The sequence below is a fragment of the Salvelinus sp. IW2-2015 genome, linkage group LG11 (assembly GCF_002910315.2).
Source record: "Salvelinus sp. IW2-2015 linkage group LG11, ASM291031v2, whole genome shotgun sequence".
Lineage (NCBI taxonomy): Eukaryota > Metazoa > Chordata > Actinopteri > Salmoniformes > Salmonidae > Salvelinus > Salvelinus sp. IW2-2015.
Genome location: NC_036851.1, coordinates 6,865,406 through 6,887,237, shown reverse-complemented (window position 1 = coordinate 6,887,237; position 21,832 = coordinate 6,865,406). Strand labels below are relative to the sequence as shown.

Genomic DNA, 21,832 nt, shown 5'->3' with positions numbered 1-21,832 from the left:
AAACAACGGTGGGACATACTGGGCGCAGTCTCCAGTTAATATTACACCTCGGTGATTGAATCTGGTCGTGGCCAGACTGTATCTATGTAGCAAAACAGAATGTAAGCCTGCGAGATCAGGATGGTTGGTACGAGGCTAAAGCATTCCCATCCCGAGGAGAAATCTGTCAGGAGCAGCTCTGTTGGCTGTTTCCTTCCCTGTTAGTCAACTGTGCAGTCACCTGGAGTGTGACTCATGCTTTTACTCTTATCAATGGTCAACGTATATAAAGATGGCAAAATTCAGATATGACGTCATTGTTTTAGCACTATCCACGAGGATTGGGCGATGTCTGGAATGACTCATCATCCCGTCGCTGATATACGATTGTATATGGTATACCATTGCGCACGGGCATTCTTTATACGTTACTAATGTTTTCTTGTGGTTTTTATGGAAAGTTTTCTTAAGGTTCTCAAATCAAATCAAATTTGATTGGTTACATACACATTTTTGGCAGATGTTATTGCGGGTGTAGTGAAAGGCTTGTGTTCCTAGCTCCAACAGTGCAGTAATATCTAACAATATACAACAATACACACAAATCTAAAAAGTTAAATAATGTAACTAAGAAATATAGAAATATTAGGATGAGCAATTTCGAAGTTAGAGTATAAATATGTATATACAGTGGGGAGAACAAGTATTTGATACACTGCCGATTTTGCAGGTTTTCCTACTTACAAAGCATGTAGAGGTCTGTCATTTTTATCATAGGTACACTTCAACTATGAGAGACGGAATCTAAAACAAAAATCCAGAAAATCACATTGTATGATTTTTAAATAATTAATTTGCATTTTATTGCATGACATAAGTATTTGATCACCTACCAACCAGTAAGAATTCCGGCTCTCACAGACCTGTTAGTGTTTTTCTTTAAGAAGCCCTCACTGTTCTCCACTCATTACCTGTATTAACTGCACCTGTTTGAACTCGTTACCTGTATAAAGACACCTGTCCACACACTCAATCAAACAGATTCCAACCTCTCCACAATGGCAAGACCAGAGAGCTGTGTAAGGACATCAGGGATAAAATTGTAGACCTGCACAAGGCTGGGATGGGCTACAGGACAATAGGCAAGCAGCTTGGTGAGAAGGAAAACAACTGTTGGCCGCAATTATTAGAAAATGGAAGAAGTTCAAGTGACGGTCAATCACCCTCGGTCTGGGCTCCATGCAAGATTTCACCTCGTGGGGCATCAATGATCATGAGGAAGGTGAGGGATCAGCCCAGAACTACACGGCAGGACCTGGTCAATGACCTGAAGAGACTGGGACCACAGTCTCAAAGAAAACCATTAGTAACACACTACGCCGTCATGGATTAAAATCCTGCAGCGCACGCAAGGTCCCCCTGCTTAAGCCAGTGCATGTCCAGGCCCGTCTGAAGTTTGCCAATGACCATCTGGATGATCCAGAGGAGGAATGGAGAAGGTCATGTGGTCTGATGAGACAAAAATAGAGCTTTTTGGTCTACTCCACTCGCCGTGTTTGGAGGAAGAAGAAGTATGAAGTACAACCCAAAACACCATCCCAACCGTGAAGCATGGAGGTGGAAACATCATTCTTTGGGGATGCTTTTCTGCAAGGGGACAGGACGACTGCACCGTATTGAGGGGAGGATGGATGGGGCCATGTATCGCGAGATCTTGGCCAACAACCTCCTTCCCTCAGTAAGAGCATTGAAGATGGGTCGTGGCTGGGTCTTCCAGCATGACAACGACACGAAACACACAGCCATGGCAACTAAGGAGTGGCTCCGTAAGAAGCATCTCAAGGTCCTGGAGTGGCCTAGCCAGTCTCCAGACCTGAACCCAATAGAAAATCTTTGGAGGGAGCTGAAAGTCCGTATTGCCCAGCGACAGCCCCGAAACCTGAAGGATCTGGAGAAGATCTGTAGGGAGGAGTGGGCCAAAATCCCTGCTGCAGTGTGTGCAAACCTAGTCAAGAACTACAGGAAACGTATGATCTCTGTAATTGCAACAAAGGTTTTCTGTACCAAATATTTAAGTTCTGCTTTTCTGATGATCAAATACTTATGCATGCAATAAAATGCAAATTAATTACTTAAAAATCATACAATGTGATTTTCTGGATTTTTGTTTTAGATTCCGTCTCTCATAGTTGAAGTGTACCTATGATAAAAAATTACAGACCTCTACATGCTTTGTAAGTAGGAAAACCTGCAAAATCGGCAGTGTATCAAATACTTGTTCTCCCCACTGTATATATGTATATATAAATATACATATATATATATGGGATGTATAGACAACATGGACAGTATATGGATAGAATATGTAGTATATTTGAGAACAGTATACAGTGGGGCAAAAAAAGTATTTAGTCAGCCCACCAATTGTGCAAGTTCTCCCACTTAAAAAGATGAGAGAGGCCTGTAATTTTCATCATAGGTACACTTCAACTATGACAGACAAAATGAGAAAAAAGATTCTAGAAAATCACATTGTAGGATTTTTAATGAAATTTATTTGCAAATTATGGTGGAAAATAAGTATTTGGTCAATAACAAAGTTTATCTCAATACTTGTTATATTACCCTTTGTTGGCAATGACAGAGGTCAAACGTTTTCTGTAAGTCTTCACAAGGTTTTCACACACTGTTGCTGGTATTTTGGCCCATTCCTCCATTGCAGATCTCCTCTAGAGCAGTGATGTTGCTGGGCAAACACGGACTTTCAACTCCCTCCAAAGATTTTCTATGGGGTTGAGATCTGCAGGACTGGCTAGGCCACTCCAGGACCTTGAAATGCTTCTTACGAAGCCACTCCTTCGTTGCCCGGGCGGTGTGTTTGGGATCATTGTCATGCTGAAAGACCCAGCCACGTTTCATCTTCAATGCCCTTGCTGGTGGAAGGAGGTTTTCACTCAAAATCTCACGATACATGGCCCCATTCATTCTTTCCCTTACACGGATCAGTCGTTCCTGGTCCTTTACAGAAAAACAGCCCCAAAGCATGATATTTCCACCCCCATGCTTCACAGTAGTAGGTGTTCTTTGGATGCAACTCAGCATTCTTTGTCCTCCAAACACGACGAGTTGAGTTTTACCAAAAAGTTATATTTTGGTTTCATCTGACCATATGACATTCTCCCAATCTTCTTCTGGATCATCCAAATGCTCTCTAGCAAACTTCAGCCGGGCCTGGACATGTACTAGCTTAAGCAGGGGACACATCTGGCACTGCAGGATTTGAGTCCCTGGCGGCGTAGTGTGTTACTGATGGTAGGCTTTGTTACTTTGGTCCCAGCTCTCTGCAGGTCATTCACTAGGTCCCCCCGTGTGGTTCTGGGATTTTTGCTCACCGTTCTTGTGATCATTTTGACCCCACGGGGTGAGATCTTGCGTGAGCCCCAGATCGAGGGATTATCAGTGTCTTGTATGTCTTCCATTTCCTAATAATTGCTCCCACAGTTGATTTCTTCAAACCAAGCTGCTTACCTATTGCAGATTCCAGTCTTCCCAGCCTGGTTGCAGGTCTACAATTTTGTGTTCTGGTGGTCCTTTGACAGCTCTTTGGTCTTGGCCATAGTGGAGTTTGGAGTGTGACTGTTGAGGTTGTGGACAGGTGTCTTTTATACTGATAACAAGTTCAAACAGGTGCCATTAATACAGGTAACGAGTGGAGGACAGAGAGCCGTCTTAAGAAGAAAGTTACAGGTCTGTGAGAGCCAGAAATCTTGCTTGTTTGTAGGTGACCAAATACTTATTTCCATCATAATTTGCAAATAAATTCATAAAAAATCCTACAATGTGATTTTCTGGATTTTTTTCTTCTTAATTTTGTCTGTCATAGTTGAAGTGTACCTATGATGAAAATTACAGGCCTCTCTCATCTTTTTAGGTGGGAGAACTTGCACAATTGGTGGCTGACTAAATACTTTTTTGCCCCACTGTATGTTGATTGTGAGGTATTCTAGGTCAGTTGAACAAAAGGACTTGAGTTCCTGTACATTACCACAATCACACCATGAGTAGTCAATCATGAAACATACACCTGAGCCTTTCTTTTTCCCGGAGAACCCAGCTGGCTGTATGGACGGGGACAGTATATCCGGGGAGAGCCATGATTCCGTGAAACAGAGTATATCACAGTCCCTGATGTCTCTCTGGAAGGAGATCCTCGCACTGAGCTCTTCTACTTTATTGTCCAGATACTGAACATTAGCAAGTAATATACTCAGAAGCGGTAGATGGTATGCACGCCTCCTGAGTCAGATTAAAAGTCCACTCTGAATACCTCTTCTCCATTGGCGGTGTCTTGGAGCAGTCTCTGGGATAAGTGGAATTGCCTTGGGCGGTACGAACAAAGGATTCAATTCAGGAAAGTTGTATTTCTGGTTGAAATGCTGGGGATTTACCGCCGCTCTAATATCCAAAAGTTCTTACTGGCTCTATGTAATAATGCAAAAGACGTTCTGAGCTAATAATGTGAGAAATAACATACAAAGAAATGAAATACAGAAAAGTTGCTTAGGAGCCATGAACAGGGTGACCATGTCTATATCTTATATTCTGAGAACATTACTTTAAATAGAACCATGAGGAAYCCTGCAGAAAACGTTATGCTGAAGTGCTGAAATTCCCATAGAAGAACGTTGTTTCTTAACATTCTCTGAACGTTCTGAGGACATGACTTTAACTACAACCATAAGGAAACCTGTAGAAACCTGCTAAATATGTTAACGAGCGCAAAACGGGGAAAAAACGAATTGCAAAGAAAGGAAATCATGCTCATAAAGTTATACATATGTTGGTAGGTGCTACCGAATGTCACTTTTGGTGAGTTTGGACATTTACAAGGGAATGAGAATGAGAGACATTGTGCAAGTGAACAAAATTTTGATGCATGCTTGTCTGAAGGAAGAACAGAACTGGCTCTGAAGCAGCATGTATACACGCTGTGTCTGTGTGGAGTCTGGAGTGGACAAGGCAACATTCCTGCCTGCTCTGTTCGGAGAAGAGGGGGGAGGAGCAGACGATGAGAACAGAGAAGAGGAAAAAACACAAGGAAATCAAGATAGCAGTGGCAGCTGTACAGATAACTCATCCAATGGGCTTTGACTTCTCAAACATGGCAGAAAGCTAACACAATATGATGCATCGTCACCATTGTAATTCAACCTCTTACTTAGTTAAATAGCAAGTTAAACTTAGGGGTCGAGTTAACACAGAATTCTGCATTTTTCACGCAGGAAAAAAAGATAAAACAGATAAGAAATGTCTTGTTGCATTTTGTAAACACAGATCTAAAATGCATCTTATTGTAATTTCTGCTCGGCATCAGACACATTTTTTGCTTCAGTTGCATTTCAATCAGATGAGAGTTCACGATGGGCATTCTATCAACGGACAGCTCTCTGGCTGACGTGTAGCTACTTTTCTCCAGTACTTTTCTTGGTGTAGCCAGCCTACTTTCCTCCGGTAAAATGCCAGATTTATGTTAAGCAAAACATTAGGAAATGTAGCTGTCTATGTTCTTTCTATAATAAACATTATAAATAGGATGACCATGCTACGTTTTTTGCAAAAAAGACATTGCTTTTTTTCATGTACTTGTGTGGCTGCCAGCCAAATAGCATTGCACTTCTTTTGTCATCTGATGAAAATGAAGCAATTTTCTGCTGAATGTGTAGCACTAGTGTTTTTTCTGTGAAGGAAAACTATAGTTGCACGCCCCTGATCACTCTGTTGAAGCAAAAACACACGGTTAACTTTCAATATAAAATACGACCCCTGTCAATACACCACTGGACTCACCTACTCCCGCTTTCTTCCATTGAGCTATTTACAAACAAACACTTGACTGGCTCAACTTTTCTGTGAAACTAAGGTAAGCTTCCTAATGTAAAATAATGTGACAGGTGAAATGAAGAATGTGATCTGCTTTTATTGCAGAAGTTTACTGAAATATAGATTCAGATTCAAACAACTTTCTGAGATAGAAATCCGTTAGGCCTATAGATTCATTCGATGGTTGATCATGAAAGAGTAGGCTACAGCTAGGCCAAGAAGTCACATTCAAATGGAATGGGGATCGGGGAGAAAAAATGGAAATTAAGATTTTAAAACAATAAGACAGACAACGGAGTGTCCGCTGCAAAAGGCCCATGATCGACCGACATTGGAGAGGGAAAAAAACACATTAGGCCCTATATGGCATTTTGTGCTGCTTTGGTGCGCTCCTCTGTTTCTACAATCTACATTGTTCTCTTGCATTATGTTAATAATCTAACTACCACATACACTACTGTTCAAAAGTTAGGGGTCACTTAGAAATGTCCTTGTTTTTGAAAGAAAAGCATATTTTTGAAAAGCACAATGTCTACACACAATAGTGTAGACATTGTTAATGTTGTAAATGACTATTGTAGCTGGAAATGGCGGATTTTTGTAATGGAATATCTACATAGGCGTACAGAGGCCCATTATCAGCAACCATTACTCCTGTGTTCCAATGGCACATTGTGTTAGCTAATACAGGTTTATCATTTTTAAAGGCTAATTGATCATTAGTAAACTCTTTTGCAATTATGTTAGCACACTTGAAAACTGTTGTTCTGATTAAAGAAGCAATAAAACTGGCCTTCTTTAGACTAGTTGAGTATCTGGAGCATCAGCATTTGTGGGTTCGATTACAGGCTCAAAATGGCCAGAAACAAAGACCTTTCTTCTGAAACTCATTAGTCCATTCTTGTTCTGAGAAATTAAGGCTTTTCCATGCGAGAAATTGCCAAGAAACTGAAGATCTCGTACAACGCTGTGTACTACTCCCTTCACAGAAAAGCGCAAACTGTCTCTAACCAGAATAGAAAGAGGAGTGGGAGGCCCCGGTGCACAACTGAGCAAGAGGACAAGTACATTAGAGTGTCTAGTTTGAGACACAGACGCCTCACAAGTCCTCAACTGGCAGCTTCATTAAACAGTACCCACAAAACACCAGTCTCAACCTGCAAAACACCAGACTCTGGGATGCCGGCCTTCAAGGCAGAGTTCCTCTGTTCAGTGTCTGTGTTCTTTTGCCCATCTTCATCTTTTATTTTTATTGGCCAGTCTGAGATATGGCTTTTTCTTTACAACTCTGCCTAGAAGGTCAGCATCCCGGAGTCGCCAGATAATGTATACTCTGCTAACGACCATAGAAAAAAAGGCGAAATTAGCACAACAAAGAATTTGTGTTAAGTGCATGGGGGCCGCCATCTTCATGCACCTCTATTGGACATTGATTGTGTAGCCAGAGAGAGCTAGGCCATTTACAGCTCCCTTCAGCTCTGTTCAGCTGGGGAGTGAAGTCGGGTCTGCAGAGCATCAGCATCGTCTCCCAGGGAGGGACGGGTTAGGGTATCCTGTCATTGTTGGTAGAGACCCGAGCGTGCCAGGGCATTTTAATGGCCGTGTTTTGTTGTAGGAAGGTGTGGTCCGGTTAGTTAGTGTCTGATCGGTTTCTGAGGACAGGCTGGACTTGATATTAAGATACAGAGAGAGAGGGAGGCGGTGTATGTCACAAGGAGGAGTCAGAGGTAAGATGAGGATTATACACTGAGTGTACAAAACATTAAGAACACCTGTGCCTTTCCATGACATAGACTGACCAGGTGAATCCAGGTGAAACCTATGATCCCTTATCGATATAGTGTAGTGAAATATGCTGGGTATTGTCTTCACACACTGCATCAGGAGTTTTGTTGTCTCCGTGGATGTCTCTCTGCTGCAGTCTTCAGAGTGGAAGACGTTACATAGAAAAGTGAGTGGAATAATGGAACTAAAGCTGATAAAGACTAACCCATATACTCAGCTGGCTCATAGTGATGGACTTTACCATTCTATCTGTGTTTATAGTCTAGTATCATGGGTAGGGCCATCTGCGAGCAAATCTGCCGGTTTAGAATATCCTCAGAACACCAGAAATGATTTGAATAGATAGCATTCCTCCTGATTGAGTCTGACAGTGTGTGTAGCCTATGGTTAATGATTCAGACTGGCAGTGTGTGTAGCCTATGGGTAATGATTGAGTCTGGCAGTGTGTGTAGCCTATGGTTAATGATTCCGTCTGGCAGTATGTGTAGCCTACGGGTAATGATTGAGTCTGGCAATGTGTGTAGCCTATGGTTAATGATTCAGTCTGGCAGTGTGTGTAGCCTATGGGTAATGATTCAGTCTGGCAGTGTGTGTAGCCTATGGGTAATGATTCAGTCTGGCAGTTGTTGTGTAGCCTATGGGTAATGCTTCAGTCTGTCAGTGTGTGTAGCCTATGGGTAATGCTTCAGTCTGTCAGTGTGTGTAGCCTATGGGTAATTGATCAGTCTGGCAGTGTGTGTAGCCTATGGGTAATGACTCAGTCTGGCAGTGTGTGTAGCCTATGGGTAATGCTTCAGTCTGTCAGTGTGTTAGCCTATGGGTAATGCTTCAGTCTGTCAGTGTGTGTAGCCTATGGGTAATGACTCAGTCTGGCAGTGTGTGTAGCCTATGGTTAATGATTCAGTCTGGCAGTGTGTGTAGCCTATGGGTAATGCTTCAGTCTGTCAGTGTGTGTAGCCTATGGTTAATGATTCAGTCTGTCAGTGTGTGTGTACTTTATGGTAAATTATATGGGATGAGTTGGAATTGAAGGGCCCTGGCTGAGGCCTCCAGGTACGTAGGGTTGGTCATCGCTCCTATCTGTTTACACAGTATGGCTGAATAATTGATGATATCTTCTGTCTCTATATAATGAGCAGGAATCTGATGAGAGCAGCAGGACGCAGCGTCTCCTGCAGGGCCGTCTCCAGGTATAAGCGACATAAGTGGTCGCTTAGGGCCCCAGGAACTCAGTCTTAACTTATTATGGAGAGTTAGAATAGTAGAATATACAAGGTGCAAGTTAGACATCTGGTAGAGCATCAGCAATTTTTCTCTTGTTATGGCAGTCACTAACAGTCACTCGATTAGCCATGTCAGCTCACAATTTTTTGTTTGATAAATTAGTCTAGCCAGTTATCTAAACTAGGAGTCATCATGGCCGAATACCAACCGGTCACAAAGGGCACGTGCCAAGGGGCCCTGACCTCCAGGGGGCCCCCATTGATTTTGTTAGTCACTCTCACTCAGATATCATTAACATGGCCTAAGTCATGGCAAAATATGTAGAATTTCAGAAAGTTAGCTTCAAAACGGAAAAAAATAGTCTCTCCACCCCTTGACAAAATGTGTAGAATTGCACAAAATTTGCTGTAAAACTGGAGAAAAAAAGACATTTGCCCAATGGTAAAATTAGTAGAATTGCATGACATTTGTTATAAAATTGCAACATTTTCTCTCCGTCCCATTGCAAAATGTGTAAAACTGCAAAAAATGTGCTTTAAAACCTTTTTCCCCCGGATATGACCAACGTTGCCAAGATCCTACTATAGTGGGATTTGCGATGCAACAGGGGCAGCAATAGTTGGGGACTTGAGGAACACACAGAAAGTGAGGAAAGTGTGTGTGTGCGCATGTGTGTGTGTGTGTGTGTGTGTGTGCATGCCTTTTCTTTGGCTGAGGGTAATTGAGCCCACTAGACCTACACTTGCACTCCCATTGGGTGCGTTACGTAGGCCTATTTGAAATAGCTTCCTTGCCTCCTCCGTCAGACTGAAAACCTCTTGTGGTTGTCAGTGTAATAATATTCCATGTGTCAGACTTCGTGTCAGAAGCGGCACTTCTCGTGCCGCTTCGCCGAACACTGTTTTCGAAGCTGTCAGCAACCTTTCACACATATGCTTTGGTCTTTGAGTACTGTGTCCTGTTACAGATTTGAACGGAAGTCATCAGGTACTGACAAAGCTAGCACGGTGGGATTTCTTTCGGGGTTTGTGTCTTTCGAGTTTGTTTACAGAGTGACATAAATGAATGAGGGCGTGTGTCTCTCTCGTTTCTTACCCTGAGGAGAAACTTTTTTATATTATGATGCCTTTTTGTTTTTTCATTTACCTTGGAATGTATTACTGTGAATGTTATGTTATAAGTTGTTTTAACGCTATGTGAACTGGTTAATGCAGTCGCCATAGGAACTCGTCCAATGTGTCAGGAATGGACCAAAGCCTTTTCTACAGATGACAGTTTACAGCCATTCAGAGTAGCGCTGCAGTCAGAGAGATGTTTAGGCAGCATATTAAGTGTTTATGATGAATAGCTGTGCGCTGCGGTGGGTTCTGAGGTGCAGAGGACCTGTCCTGCAGTGGGATTTTACTGTGGCTGGCTGGGAGCTGTTGCTATGGACCCCTGATATTCCCACACTGCCCTCGTTCTCCCCCATCCTCCCGCTCTTCTTCCCCCTCTCTCCTCTATCCTCCGATGTCCTTCCCCTCTTCCTCCGTCCCCCTTTCTTCACACTCCTTCCCCTGTCCTGCCCCGCCCTGCTCAGCATCACTCTGTCTGGCGCTCTACCCAGTGATGATCAAGCATCAGGCCAGGGTGAGTCTCATGATCCCCTCTCCTCTTCTACTCTCTGGCCACTGGGTCGACACAGGAAAGCACGACTGGTCACATTCACAGGAATGACATATTACACAGGCCTATCAGCTGTTATAACAGCATCGTCATGGCACCCTTTCTTTCTTTCTGGAATGTTCTGATAGCTATTCCTGGCTGCTGATTATCAGTCATTTATTACTGTCTTATCACAGCACCGAGTTGCTTTCTTGGGCTCATGAATATTCAAATAAGGGTTTTATTATTGGCTTTCTGTCTGCATGGCATATTTCAGCTCTCTTTTTTTGAAGTGGCGTCAACCTCCTTGTGTAGTATCAATTCCCTCTATTACCTGTCGTATAAGGCCACACCTGTACTCTCTCTCTCTTTCTCTTTCGTCACCTCTCCTACTTTCCCTCCTTCCTCTCCTCCTTCTACTGCAGGACTTTCCAGTGCAGTGGTTTTATAGTGCCCTCACTCCTTCATCTATCTGTATGTCTGCTTCTCTGTTCACTCCTCACTGCGTCTCACTCTCTCCCCTAACCATGATGTCACCCTACATCCCCACTACGCTCTCTTCTTCACACTATATTTCTCTACCTCCATTTTCCCTGTCTCTCACACCTCCTTAACCCTAACTGTCTCTGGTCCTACCAATCACTGCAACCCTGTGCCCTCATGATGCCATGGTTAGTATATCCCGGCCATAACCCCCCCCCCTCTCTTCTCCTCATCCCTCCTTCCGCCTCCCTCTCCCCCCTCTCTGTCTCTTTACTCTCCCTCTCTGTCTGAACCATTCAAGCAAAACACCAGAGGATTATCCCCCAATTATTGAGAAACACTCACACGCTCTCACTCTCTCTCTCCCTCTCCCTCTCTCTCACTCTCTCCCTCTCTCTCTCTCTCCCTCCCTCACACACACACACACACGCACACACACACACACACACACACACACACACACACACACACACACACACACACACACACACACACACACATTCATACCCTGAAACACTCACACACTTCCACTCAACACGTTGCCTGGCCAGAAGTGTCTGTGCTCTTGGATAAGACAGTGTCTATGTCGGTTGCCTGTTTGTGGTGTGATGATGCTTGCTCAGCTCTCTGAGAAAATGGGGCTCTGAGCTGAACAAAAACAAAGGGGCGGGAGGAGAGAGGAGAGAGAGGAGTGGAGCCCACGTGCCTCAGAGCTGTATCTGTAGCTAGCCGTCACATCTCACCTTGCTAATGGAGGAATGGGGGTAAGGCTTTTGTTGCTATGACGAAGTGGAGGGAGGGAGGGAGGCTGCCTGCATTGTCCATCTTTTTTGGGTGCATTCATTTGTCTTGGCTACAGCCTAGAGTGGTTTCTCACTCTGGTTAATGCAGTCGGTTGATGTGCTGGTGTGTTTGAGGTTGAGATGTCTGTGTGTGTATATTTGGTTGTGTGTGTGGAGATGGAGAGATGGATGTGCATGGGTGCTTAGTTTACGAGTATTAATGAAATATGTGTTGTGGTCTTCTTCATAGTGTTGCAGGGAGATGTAGAGGAGAAGAAGAGAACGTCATGTTCCTTTCGCTGGTGAATTTGATGAATCAGAATGAATGGGTCTTTAATGCTTTTCTCACCGTAGGTGTGCGTAACGGTATAGGTGGACTACGTGTTATTTTGTGCAAAAGACTAGTAGGCCCTAATGTGTGTGTGTATGTGTGTGTGTGTGTATCCTACCATCTAGCCTTGTTCCTAGAGAAGGCTGTCCTACATTAGAACAAAATCCTCCTCTTGTGGTTTGATGGATTAAACAACTGTAGCGCACCTCCAGCTCTCACACTTTCCCATGCAGTCAAAGCCCTTTTTTCAACCAAAGCCATTCTGCTCACGTTTTGTCTGGGGAGAAACTGAATTTTGGAGTATTTATCGCTCTCTTTCTCTCGCTCATTTTCCCTCTTTCCTTCTCCCATTACCAAAAGTATTCTTCCACCCATTGGTTTAGGACTGCTGAGTGACCCAAATGCACATGCAGTGCCCTCTCCCCCTCCTCCTCCTCCTCCTCCTCCCCCTGACCCCCACACTAAAGTGGAGCCCTCTACTATTTTCAACATGTCTCTCTCTCACAGCGTTGCTGGGCCTCAGTCCTCAGGAATGGAATAGTTTCTATATATACAGGGCTGAAGATGTGTTATTGTTATTGCCCACTGCCGGGCAACAGAGAGACAATGCTGTGGCTGCTTTACTGTACGCCTGACTGTCTCTCATGAAACACTCCCCTAGCCAGGATTGGTGTTAGCACTGGGAGGCTCTTGGATAGGAGGGACCTGCCTGAGAAAGACAACGGTCTAATCCAATGTATCAGAAATCAACAGAGATCCATTGACAGAAAGGAAGGCTTGTGAGGTCTGATGGAGGTATGTATCACGGCTCAGGCTAAGACCCAGATGCAGACACAGGAGGCGGGTAGTACGAGTCTCCGAGTTTATTACAGTACAAGGGGCAGGCAAAAGGTAGGTCAAGGCAGGCAAAGAGTCCAAATCCAAATCAGAGTCAGGCAGGTACAGGACGGCAGGCGGGATCAGGACAGGCAGAAAGGTCAGAACTGGGAAGACTAGGAAAACCAAAAACACGAGCACAGGAACCACGGGAACACGCTGGTAGGACTTGACGGGACAAGACGAACTGGCAACAGACGAACAGAAAACGCAGGTATAAATACACATGAGGTAATGGGAGACACCTGGTGGGGGTTGGAGACAATCACAAGACAGGTGAAACAGATCAGGGTGTGACAGCATGAAACTATTAAGTGTTGGAAGCCATACGGAGCTACAGATCTTTGTTCCAATCCACAGTGACTCACCGTCTTGTCTCCAACCCCACTTCATAGACCCTCTGACTCTCAACTCACTCTCAGTGTGCTCCCTTCTCCCTTGAGCGTGGGCTTGTTGCCCATCTAATGGGATGCTGTATGGCAGGCAGCTCTGTGTTCCACAGAACAGAAGTAAGTGCTCGTCACGCACTGTCTGTCTAACTCAACCAAGGCTCAGCTCTCTCCGATGGGACTGAACAGATTCTGTTGTGTATTAACCTCGCCTGCAAGGGTTACACTGCGGTAGTAGTGAAGACACACGACTGGGAACGAGACTAGATGTGTGTGTGTGTGTGTGTGTGTGTGTGTGTGTGTGTGTGTGTGTGTGTGTGTGTGTGTGTGTGTGTGTGTGTGTGTGTGTGTGTCGCACAAGGCCTTCCCCGGTGAGATTGCAGGGCTGATGGGGGGGGGGGGGTTGCAGTATCGGTTGTGAAAGACATCCAGTTGCTCTTGGAGTACAATCTGTAAATTGTAGGCTCTACTGCCATAGACATTACAGAATATGAGATTTGCCTTGATTAAGGACTTGAACCAACCAGCAACCTTGTGGCCTCTAGACCTCAACAGCAATGTCTCTCATCAGTGGGAAGCATTTCCCCTACTAGCATGTTAGCCTTTCCACTAAGCGCTATGTTAATAGTAGAGGCACTGCTGTTCAATAATAACTATTATTTTGTACTGAAGCTAATTATTCCTGAGGTGTTTTTATTAAGGTTTTGAGAAACAGGAACAGTTTCTAGCTGGCTCTGAACCAGCAACCTTTTGGTTACTGGCCCAACACTCTTAACCGCTAGGTTATCTGCCTGGCAGACAGACTGAGAGTGTTGAGAATCAGACATGCAGACAGACAGACAGCGACCCCTAAAACTCTGATGACGCGGCTCGTGGACAGATAGGCCGGCAGACAGATGGACGGACGGACACAGACAGGCAGGCAGGCAGACAGACAGAGAGGGATACAGACAGACATACAGTTTCTAAGTAACAGACTCCTTAATCTGATAAAAAATTGAGCGGACAGCATGCAATTATGTTATTAATTACCCAGTTAGCACATAATGTTCTGAGAACGATAGGTTTCTTCTAGCTTGGTGGGAGCGGTTGTCCTATGGTTATTTTGCATACAACCTTCCCACAACTGTCTGGGAATGGTGCAGGATAGTTGCTTAGATTTGGAGCATTCTTAGCACATTTAAGGAACTTGACAATGTTATTTTCTTGGTATTTCATTACTTTAAAGGAACGTTTCCTAAAAGTTCAAACATGGTTACATTTAATTTAAATGTTGATAATGTTGCAGGAATGTTCTCTAACTGATTTGACATTGGAAATGTTCTCGAATATTAACGAGAACTTTAAGATGTTCGATGTTCTTCTGTGGGAATTTCAGTACTTCAGCGTAACATTTCCTACATGTTTCCCCATGGTTCTATTTAAATTCATGTTCTCAAATTGTTCCAAGAATGTTTTAGAAAACTTTCCATAAAAACCACCAGAAAAGTTTAGTAACGTTCAGAGAATTTTTATTAAAAACATATACAGTGGCAAGAAAAAGTATGTGAACCCTTTGGAATTACCTGGTTTTCTGTTTAAATTGGTCATCAAATTCGATCTGATCTTCATCTAAGTCACAACAATAGACAAACATAGTGTGCTTAAACTGATAACACACAAATTATTGTATCGTTCATGTCTATATTGAATACATCATTTAAACATTCACAGTGTAGGTTGGAAAAAATATGTGAACCCCTAGGCTAATGACTTCTCAAAAAGCTAACTGGAGTCAGGAATCAGCTAACCTGGAGTCCAATCAATGAGACGAGATTGGAGATGTTGGTTAGAGCTGCCTTGCCCTATAAAAAAACACTCACAAAGTTTGAGTTTGCTATTCACAAGAAGCATTGCCTGATGTGAACCATGCCTCGAACAAAAGAGATCTCAGAAGACCTAAGATTAAGAATAGTTGACTTGCATAAAGCTGGAAAGGGTTACAAAAGTATCTCTAAAAGCCTTGACATTCATCAGTCCATGGTAAGACAAATTGTCTATAAATGGAGAAAGTTCAGCACTGTTGCTACTCTCCCTAAAGATGACTGCAAGAGCACAGCGCAGAATGCTCACTGAGGTTAAGAAGAATCCTAGAGTGTCAGCAAAAGACTTACAGAAATCTCTGGAACATGCTAACATCTCTGTTGATGAGTCTATGATAGGTAAAACACTAAACAAGAATTGTGTTTATGGGAGGACACCATGGAAGAAGCCACTGCTGTCCAAAAAAAACATTGCTGCACATCTGAAGTTTGCAAAATTGCACCTGGATGTTCCACAGCGCTACTGGCAAAATATTCTGTGGACAGATTAAACTACAGTTGAGTTCTTTGGAAGGAACACACAACACTGTGTGTGGAGCAAAAAAGGCACAGCACACCAACATCAAAACCTCATCCCAACTGTAAAGTATGGTGGAGGGAGCATCATGGTTTGGGGCTGCTTTGCTGCCTCAGGGCCTGGACAGCTTACTATCATCGACGGAAAAATGAATTCCCAAGTTTATCAAGACATTTTGCAGGAGAATGTTAGGCTATCTGTCCGCCAATTGAAGCTCAACAGAAGTTGGGTGATGCAAAAGGACAACAACCCAAAACACAGAAGTAAATCAACAACAGAATGGCTTCAACATAATAAAATACGCATTCTGGAGTGGCCCAGTCGGAGTCCTGATCTCAACCCGATTGAGATGCTGTGGCATGACCTCAAGAGAGCAGTTCACACCAGACATCCCAAGAATATTGCTGAACTGAAACAGTTTTGTAAAGAGGAATGGTCCAAAATTCCTCCTGACCGTTGTGCAGGTCTGATCCCCAGCTACAGAAAATGTTTGGTTGAGGTTATTGCTTCCAAAGGATGGTCTTCCAGTTATTAAATCCAACAGTTCACATACTTTTCCCACCCTGCACTGTGAATGTTTACACGGTGTGTTCAATAAAGAAATGAACATGTATAATTGTTTGTGTGTTATTAGTTTAAGCAGACTGTGTTTGTCTGTTGTTGTGACCTAGATGAAGGTCAGATCAAATTTGATTACCAATTTATGTAGAAATCCAGGTATTTCCAAAGGGTTCACATACGTTTTCTTGCCACTGTACATTCCGTTCTCAGCATCAATAAAACGCTCTCTCCTTAATCTTATTAAGTGCTTTTCAGCACAATAATTGGCCACACTGGATCTTAATGAGTGATTGATTCCTTTTGAAATGGGGTCTGAATAGAATCAAATGAACAACTTTGTATGCATAAAACAAACATGGCATGCAAGCGCCATCCTGGTGACACAGTGGACAAATTCCATGGACAGAGAACAAAAGATCATAGGTACTGCCACAATAAAAAAATTAATGTGTTGGCATGATGTGGCATGGTTAATGCCTAAGCAAATTAATTCCCATGTGTACTATCTGTGCTTGGAGTTCAAAACAGTTCACCCAAACTAAGCTAGCAGTGTTATTAAAAGTCTTATTGAAACATTCAAATCAAATCAAATTGTATTAGTCACATGCTTACTTACGAGCCCCTAAACAACCATGCAGTTTAAAAGAAAATACAGATTGGAATAAGAAATAAAAGTAAGAAGTAATTAAAGAGCAGCAGTAAAATAACAATAGCGAGACTATATACAGGGGGGTACCGTTACAGAGTCAATGTGCGGGGGCACCGGTTAGTTGAGGTAATATGTACATGTAGGTAGAGTTAATAAAGCGTCAATGCATAGATGATAACAACAGAGAGTAGCAGCGGTGTAAAAGAGTGTGTGTGGGGGTGGGGGGGGGGGGAAGCAATGCAAATAGTCTGGGTAGCCATTTGGTTAGCTGTTCAGGAGTCTTATGGCTTGGGGGTAGAAGCTGTTTAGAAGCCTCTTGGACCTAGACTTGGCGCTCCGGTATCGCTTGCCGTGCGGTAACAGAGACAACAGTCTATGACTAGGGTGGCTGGAGTCCTTGACAATTTTAAGGGCCTTCCTCTGTCACCGCCTGGTATAGAGGTCCTGGATGGCAGGAAGCTTGGCCCCAGTGATGTACTGGGCCATACGCACTACCTTCTGTAGTGCCTTGCGGTCGGTGGCCGAGCAGTTGCCATACCAGGTGGTGATGCTCTCAATATTGTAGATGTAGAAACTTTTGAGGATCTGAGGACCCATGCCAAATGTTTTCAGTCTCCTGAGGGGGAATAAGTTTTGTTGTGCTCTTTTCACGACTGTCCTGGTGTGCTTGGACCATGTTAGTTTGTTGGTGATGTGGACACCAAGGAACTTGAAGCTCTCAACCTGCTCCACTGCAGCCCCGTCGATGAGAATGGGGGCGTACTCGATGCTCTTTTTCCTGTAGTCCACAATCCTCTCCTTTGTTTTGATCACGTTGTGGGAGAAGTTGTTGTCCTGGCACCCCACGGCCAGGTCTCTGACCTCCTCCCTATAGGCTGTCTCATTGTTGTCGGTGATCAGGCCAACCACTGTTGTGTTGTCAGCAAACATAATGATGGGGTTGGAGTCGTGCTTGGCCGTGAAGTCATGAGTGAACAGGGAGTACAGGAGGGGACTGAGCACGCACCCCTGAGGGGCCCCTGTGTTGAGGATCAGCGTGGTGAATGTGTTGTTACCTACCTTTACCACCTGGGGGAGGCCCGTCAGGAAGTCCAGGATCCAGTTGCGGAGGGAGGTGTTTAGTCCTAGGGTCCTTAGCTTATTGATGAGCTTTGAGGTCACTATGGTGAGCTGTAGTCAATGAATAGCATTCTCTCATAGGTGTTCCTTTTGTTCAGGTGGGAAAGGGCAGTGTGGAGTGCAATAGAGATTTCATCATCTGTGGATCTGTTGGGGTGGTATGCAAATTGGAGTGGGTCTAGGGTTTCTGGGATAATGGTGTTGATGTGAGCCATGACCAGCCTTTCAAAGCACTTCATGGCTACAGACATGAGTGCTATGGGTCGGTAGTCATTTAGGCAGGTTAGTCTTAGTGTTCTTTAGCATAGGCATTATGGTGGTCTGCTTAAAACAGGTTGGTATTACAGACTCGGACAGGGAGAGGTTGAAAATGTCAGTGAAGACACTTGCCAGTTGGTCAGCGCATGGTCGCAGTACACGTCCTGGTAATCCATCTGGCCCAGCGGCCTTGTGAATGTTGACCTGTTTAAAGGTCTTACTCACATTCGCTGCAGAGAGCTTGATCACACAGTCTTCTAGAACAGTTGGTGCTCTCATGCATTTTCAGTGTTATTTGCCTCGAAGCGAGCATAGAAGTAGTTTAGCCTGTATGGTAGGCTCGTGTCACCGTCAGCTCTCGGCTGTGCTTCCCTTTGTAGTCTGTAATGGTTTGCAAGCCCTGCCACATCCGACGAGCGTCAGAGCCAGTGTAGTACAATTCGATCTTAGTCCTGTATTGACGTTTTGCCTGTTTGATTGTTCGTCGGAGGGCATAGCGGGATTTCTTATAAGCTTCCGGGTTAGAGTCCCACTCCGTGAAAGCAGCAGCTCTAGCCTTTAGCTCAGTGCAGATATTGCCTGTAATCCATGGCTTCTGGTTGGGGTATGTACGTACGGTCACTGTGGGGACGACGTCATCGATGCACTTTTTGATGAAGCCAATGACTGATGTGATGTACTCCTCAATGCCTTCGGAGGAATCCCGGAACATATTCCAATCTGTGCTAGCAAAACAGTCCTTTAGCTTAGTATCTGTTTCATCTGACCACTTTTTTATTGATCGAGTCAATGCAGGTGCTTCCTGCTTTAATTTGTGCTTGTATGCAGGAATCAGCTGGATAGAATTATGGTCAGATTTGTATGCATCTCTGTGTGTGGAGTATAGGTGGTCCAGAGTTCTTTTTCCTCTGGTTGCACATTTAACATGCCGATAGAAATTTGGTAAAACGGATTTAAGTTTCCCTGCGTTAAAGTCCTCAGCTACTAGGACCACTGCCTCTGGGTGAGCATTTTCTTGTTTGCTTATGGTGGAATACAGCTCATTCAAAGCTGTCTCAGTGCCAGCCTCTTACTGTGGTGGTATGTTAGCAGCTACTAAAAATACAGATGAAAACTCTCTAGGTAGATAGTGTGTTCTTTAGCTTATCATGAGATACTCTACCTCAGGCGAGCAATAGTGTGAGACTTCCTTAGATATTGTCACCAGCTGTTATTTACAAAAATACATAGTCCGCCGCCCCTTGTCTTACCAGACTCCGCTGACCTATCCTGCCGGTGAAGCTTATAACCAGCTAATTGTATGTTGATAGTGTCGTCGTTCATCCACGACTCTGTGAAGCATAAGATATTACAGTTTTTAATGTCCCGTTGGTAGTTTAATCTTCCGCGTAGGTCATCTATTTTATTCTCCGAACATTGCAAGTTTGCAAGCAGAATGGAAAGAAGTGGGGGTTTATTCGATCGCCTACAAATTCTCAGAAGGCAGCCCGCCCTCTGGCCCCTTTTTCTCTGCCTCTTCTTCACGCAAATTCCGTGGATCTGGGCCTGTTCCCGAGAAAGCAGTATATCGTTCACATCGGGCTCGTCAGACTCGTTAAAGGAAAAAAAGAATTCTGCCAGTCCGTGGTGAGTAATCGCAGTCCTTATGTCCAGATGTTATTTTCAGTCATAAGAGACGGAAGCGGCAACATTATGTACAAAATAAGTTTAAAAAATGACTTGCAAATAAACAAACAAAAAAGCAAAATCGGTTGGGGGCACGTAAAACGTCTGCCTTCTTCTTCAGCGCCAACTTTCAAGGAAGCTATCCAAATTACCTTTAAATTCTGCTTAAAACAATCACAACACGTAGGGAATGTTCTCAGAACCTTATTTAATACCTTCAAATAACCTATAATTTCCTTTCTCAGACCGTTAATAAAACCTCACAGGAAAACGTTCAAGGAACCATAGTAAAATGTTCTCAGAACCCCCCTGCAACCTAAACATTTTAGTTCCCAGAACAGGCAACATTTTCACTTCTGTTTTCAGAACATTTAAAAAACGTTCAGTTTCACCTGTCAGGAAACTCCTCCATAATGAAAGGGGCCACATCAGTGATTCTTTTATTAACAGATAACTCAACCTTGTCTTGGCACAATGTCTGTGTCCATTCTCAGGATGAGCAACTTGATCACTTACTTAATACTACCTCCTGTATTTGAAACTGGTAGCTTGCCTACTGTATATCTGAATTCGAAGGGACTGAGGGAGGACAGTAACTGAATACAACTGTTGTTTTCTGTTGCTCTTCTGTCATTAGTTCTTTCACATCTTCTACATCTGAATAACATTTCATGATATTATGAAAGAAAGGGAACATTATATTCACATGGACCACTTAAATAGTTGATTTTCAATTCCCACACACAATCTCTGAAATGGCCTCTGCATATTTTTTTGTAGTTTGGATAAAAGCAACTGATATCATTGTATTGCTATTATTGACGATCCTCTCTCTCCTCCCTTCAGTGCATGACGACCGTGACTCTGCTGCAGACTCCCACAACCTCCTCAAGCCCTCTAGGATCATGTCGGGCGTCTACGATGAGTCGGCCAGCCAGGAGGATGGCACAGACAGCTTCTGGGAGGTGAGAACAGACCACAACTGTTTGCCGACAGAGATACATTCATGTGAAGTCAAACAGGCATCCCTTTAAGTGGAACTGGGATTTGAACCAGTAACCAAGGTGTCCACACTCTGCGATCACTGCATCATCCTCCTATGGCTTTGCGGCAGAGCTGGCAGCGTGACAGGCCGCTGACTAGGGCTGCGGTTGTAGAGGGATTGTGTGTCTTTGTGTGTGTGTTGTGTTGTGTGTGTGTGTGTGTGTGTGGTGTGTGTGTGTGTGTGTGTGTGTTGTGTGTGTGTGTGTGTGTGTGTGTGTGTGTTGTGTGTGTGTGTGGTGTGTGTGTGGTGTGTGTGGTGTGTGTGTGTGATACAGTATCCCACTCTAGGGGCTACTGCTGCTGTAGATTACACGTTTGACAGGTGACAGGAACGTCAGTATGACGTCTTTATATGACGTCTCATTCTGGTAGCAAACTAGTTGAAAATTGAAGTATTTTTACTGACCAGAATTACATGTTTTTTTGACCGCCATACGACCAGTTGGTCATAATTGTGATCTCTATCTGACTAGCTGGTCATCAATCATAAATGTGGATATTGAAAACGTTGTTCATTACATTTCTATTTGTTTCCATAGACACCAATAAAGTTTAAATCTACAACATATTCTTACTTTTAAAATCGATCAAGCAATTGCAAAAACAAATCTACAACATTTTTTTTTTTACATCTGCATAAAGTAAGGGACAGATCAAAATTTACTGGCAGGGAGGGGCTGGTCCAACTCAAGGTGTCATAAAAAAAAATGCACCCCCCTCCTCAAAGTAAAAAATATTTTCACATGATTGTAACACCCTCCCCCTTCATAGAATTAATTCAAAA

At 43.7% G+C, this 21,832-nt stretch overlaps 1 protein-coding gene across 6 annotated transcripts in view; it reads left to right on the top strand.

Moving 5' to 3' along the window:
- The window catches only part of LOC111969716 (protein kinase C and casein kinase substrate in neurons protein 1), a 58,008-nt gene that overhangs the window by 16,303 nt on the left and 19,873 nt on the right, over positions 1 to 21,832 (top strand). For 5 of the 6 annotated variants that reach the window (XM_023995918.2, XM_023995923.3, XM_023995920.3 and 2 more), the window contains one exon: positions 20,851 to 20,969. In XM_023995918.2, the coding sequence (XP_023851686.1) occupies positions 20,851 to 20,969 (119 nt within the window). Of the gene's footprint in view, positions 1 to 12,826; positions 12,904 to 20,850; positions 20,970 to 21,832 lie in introns of those variants that run through there. The other variant, XM_023995922.3, reaches the window with a different exon arrangement.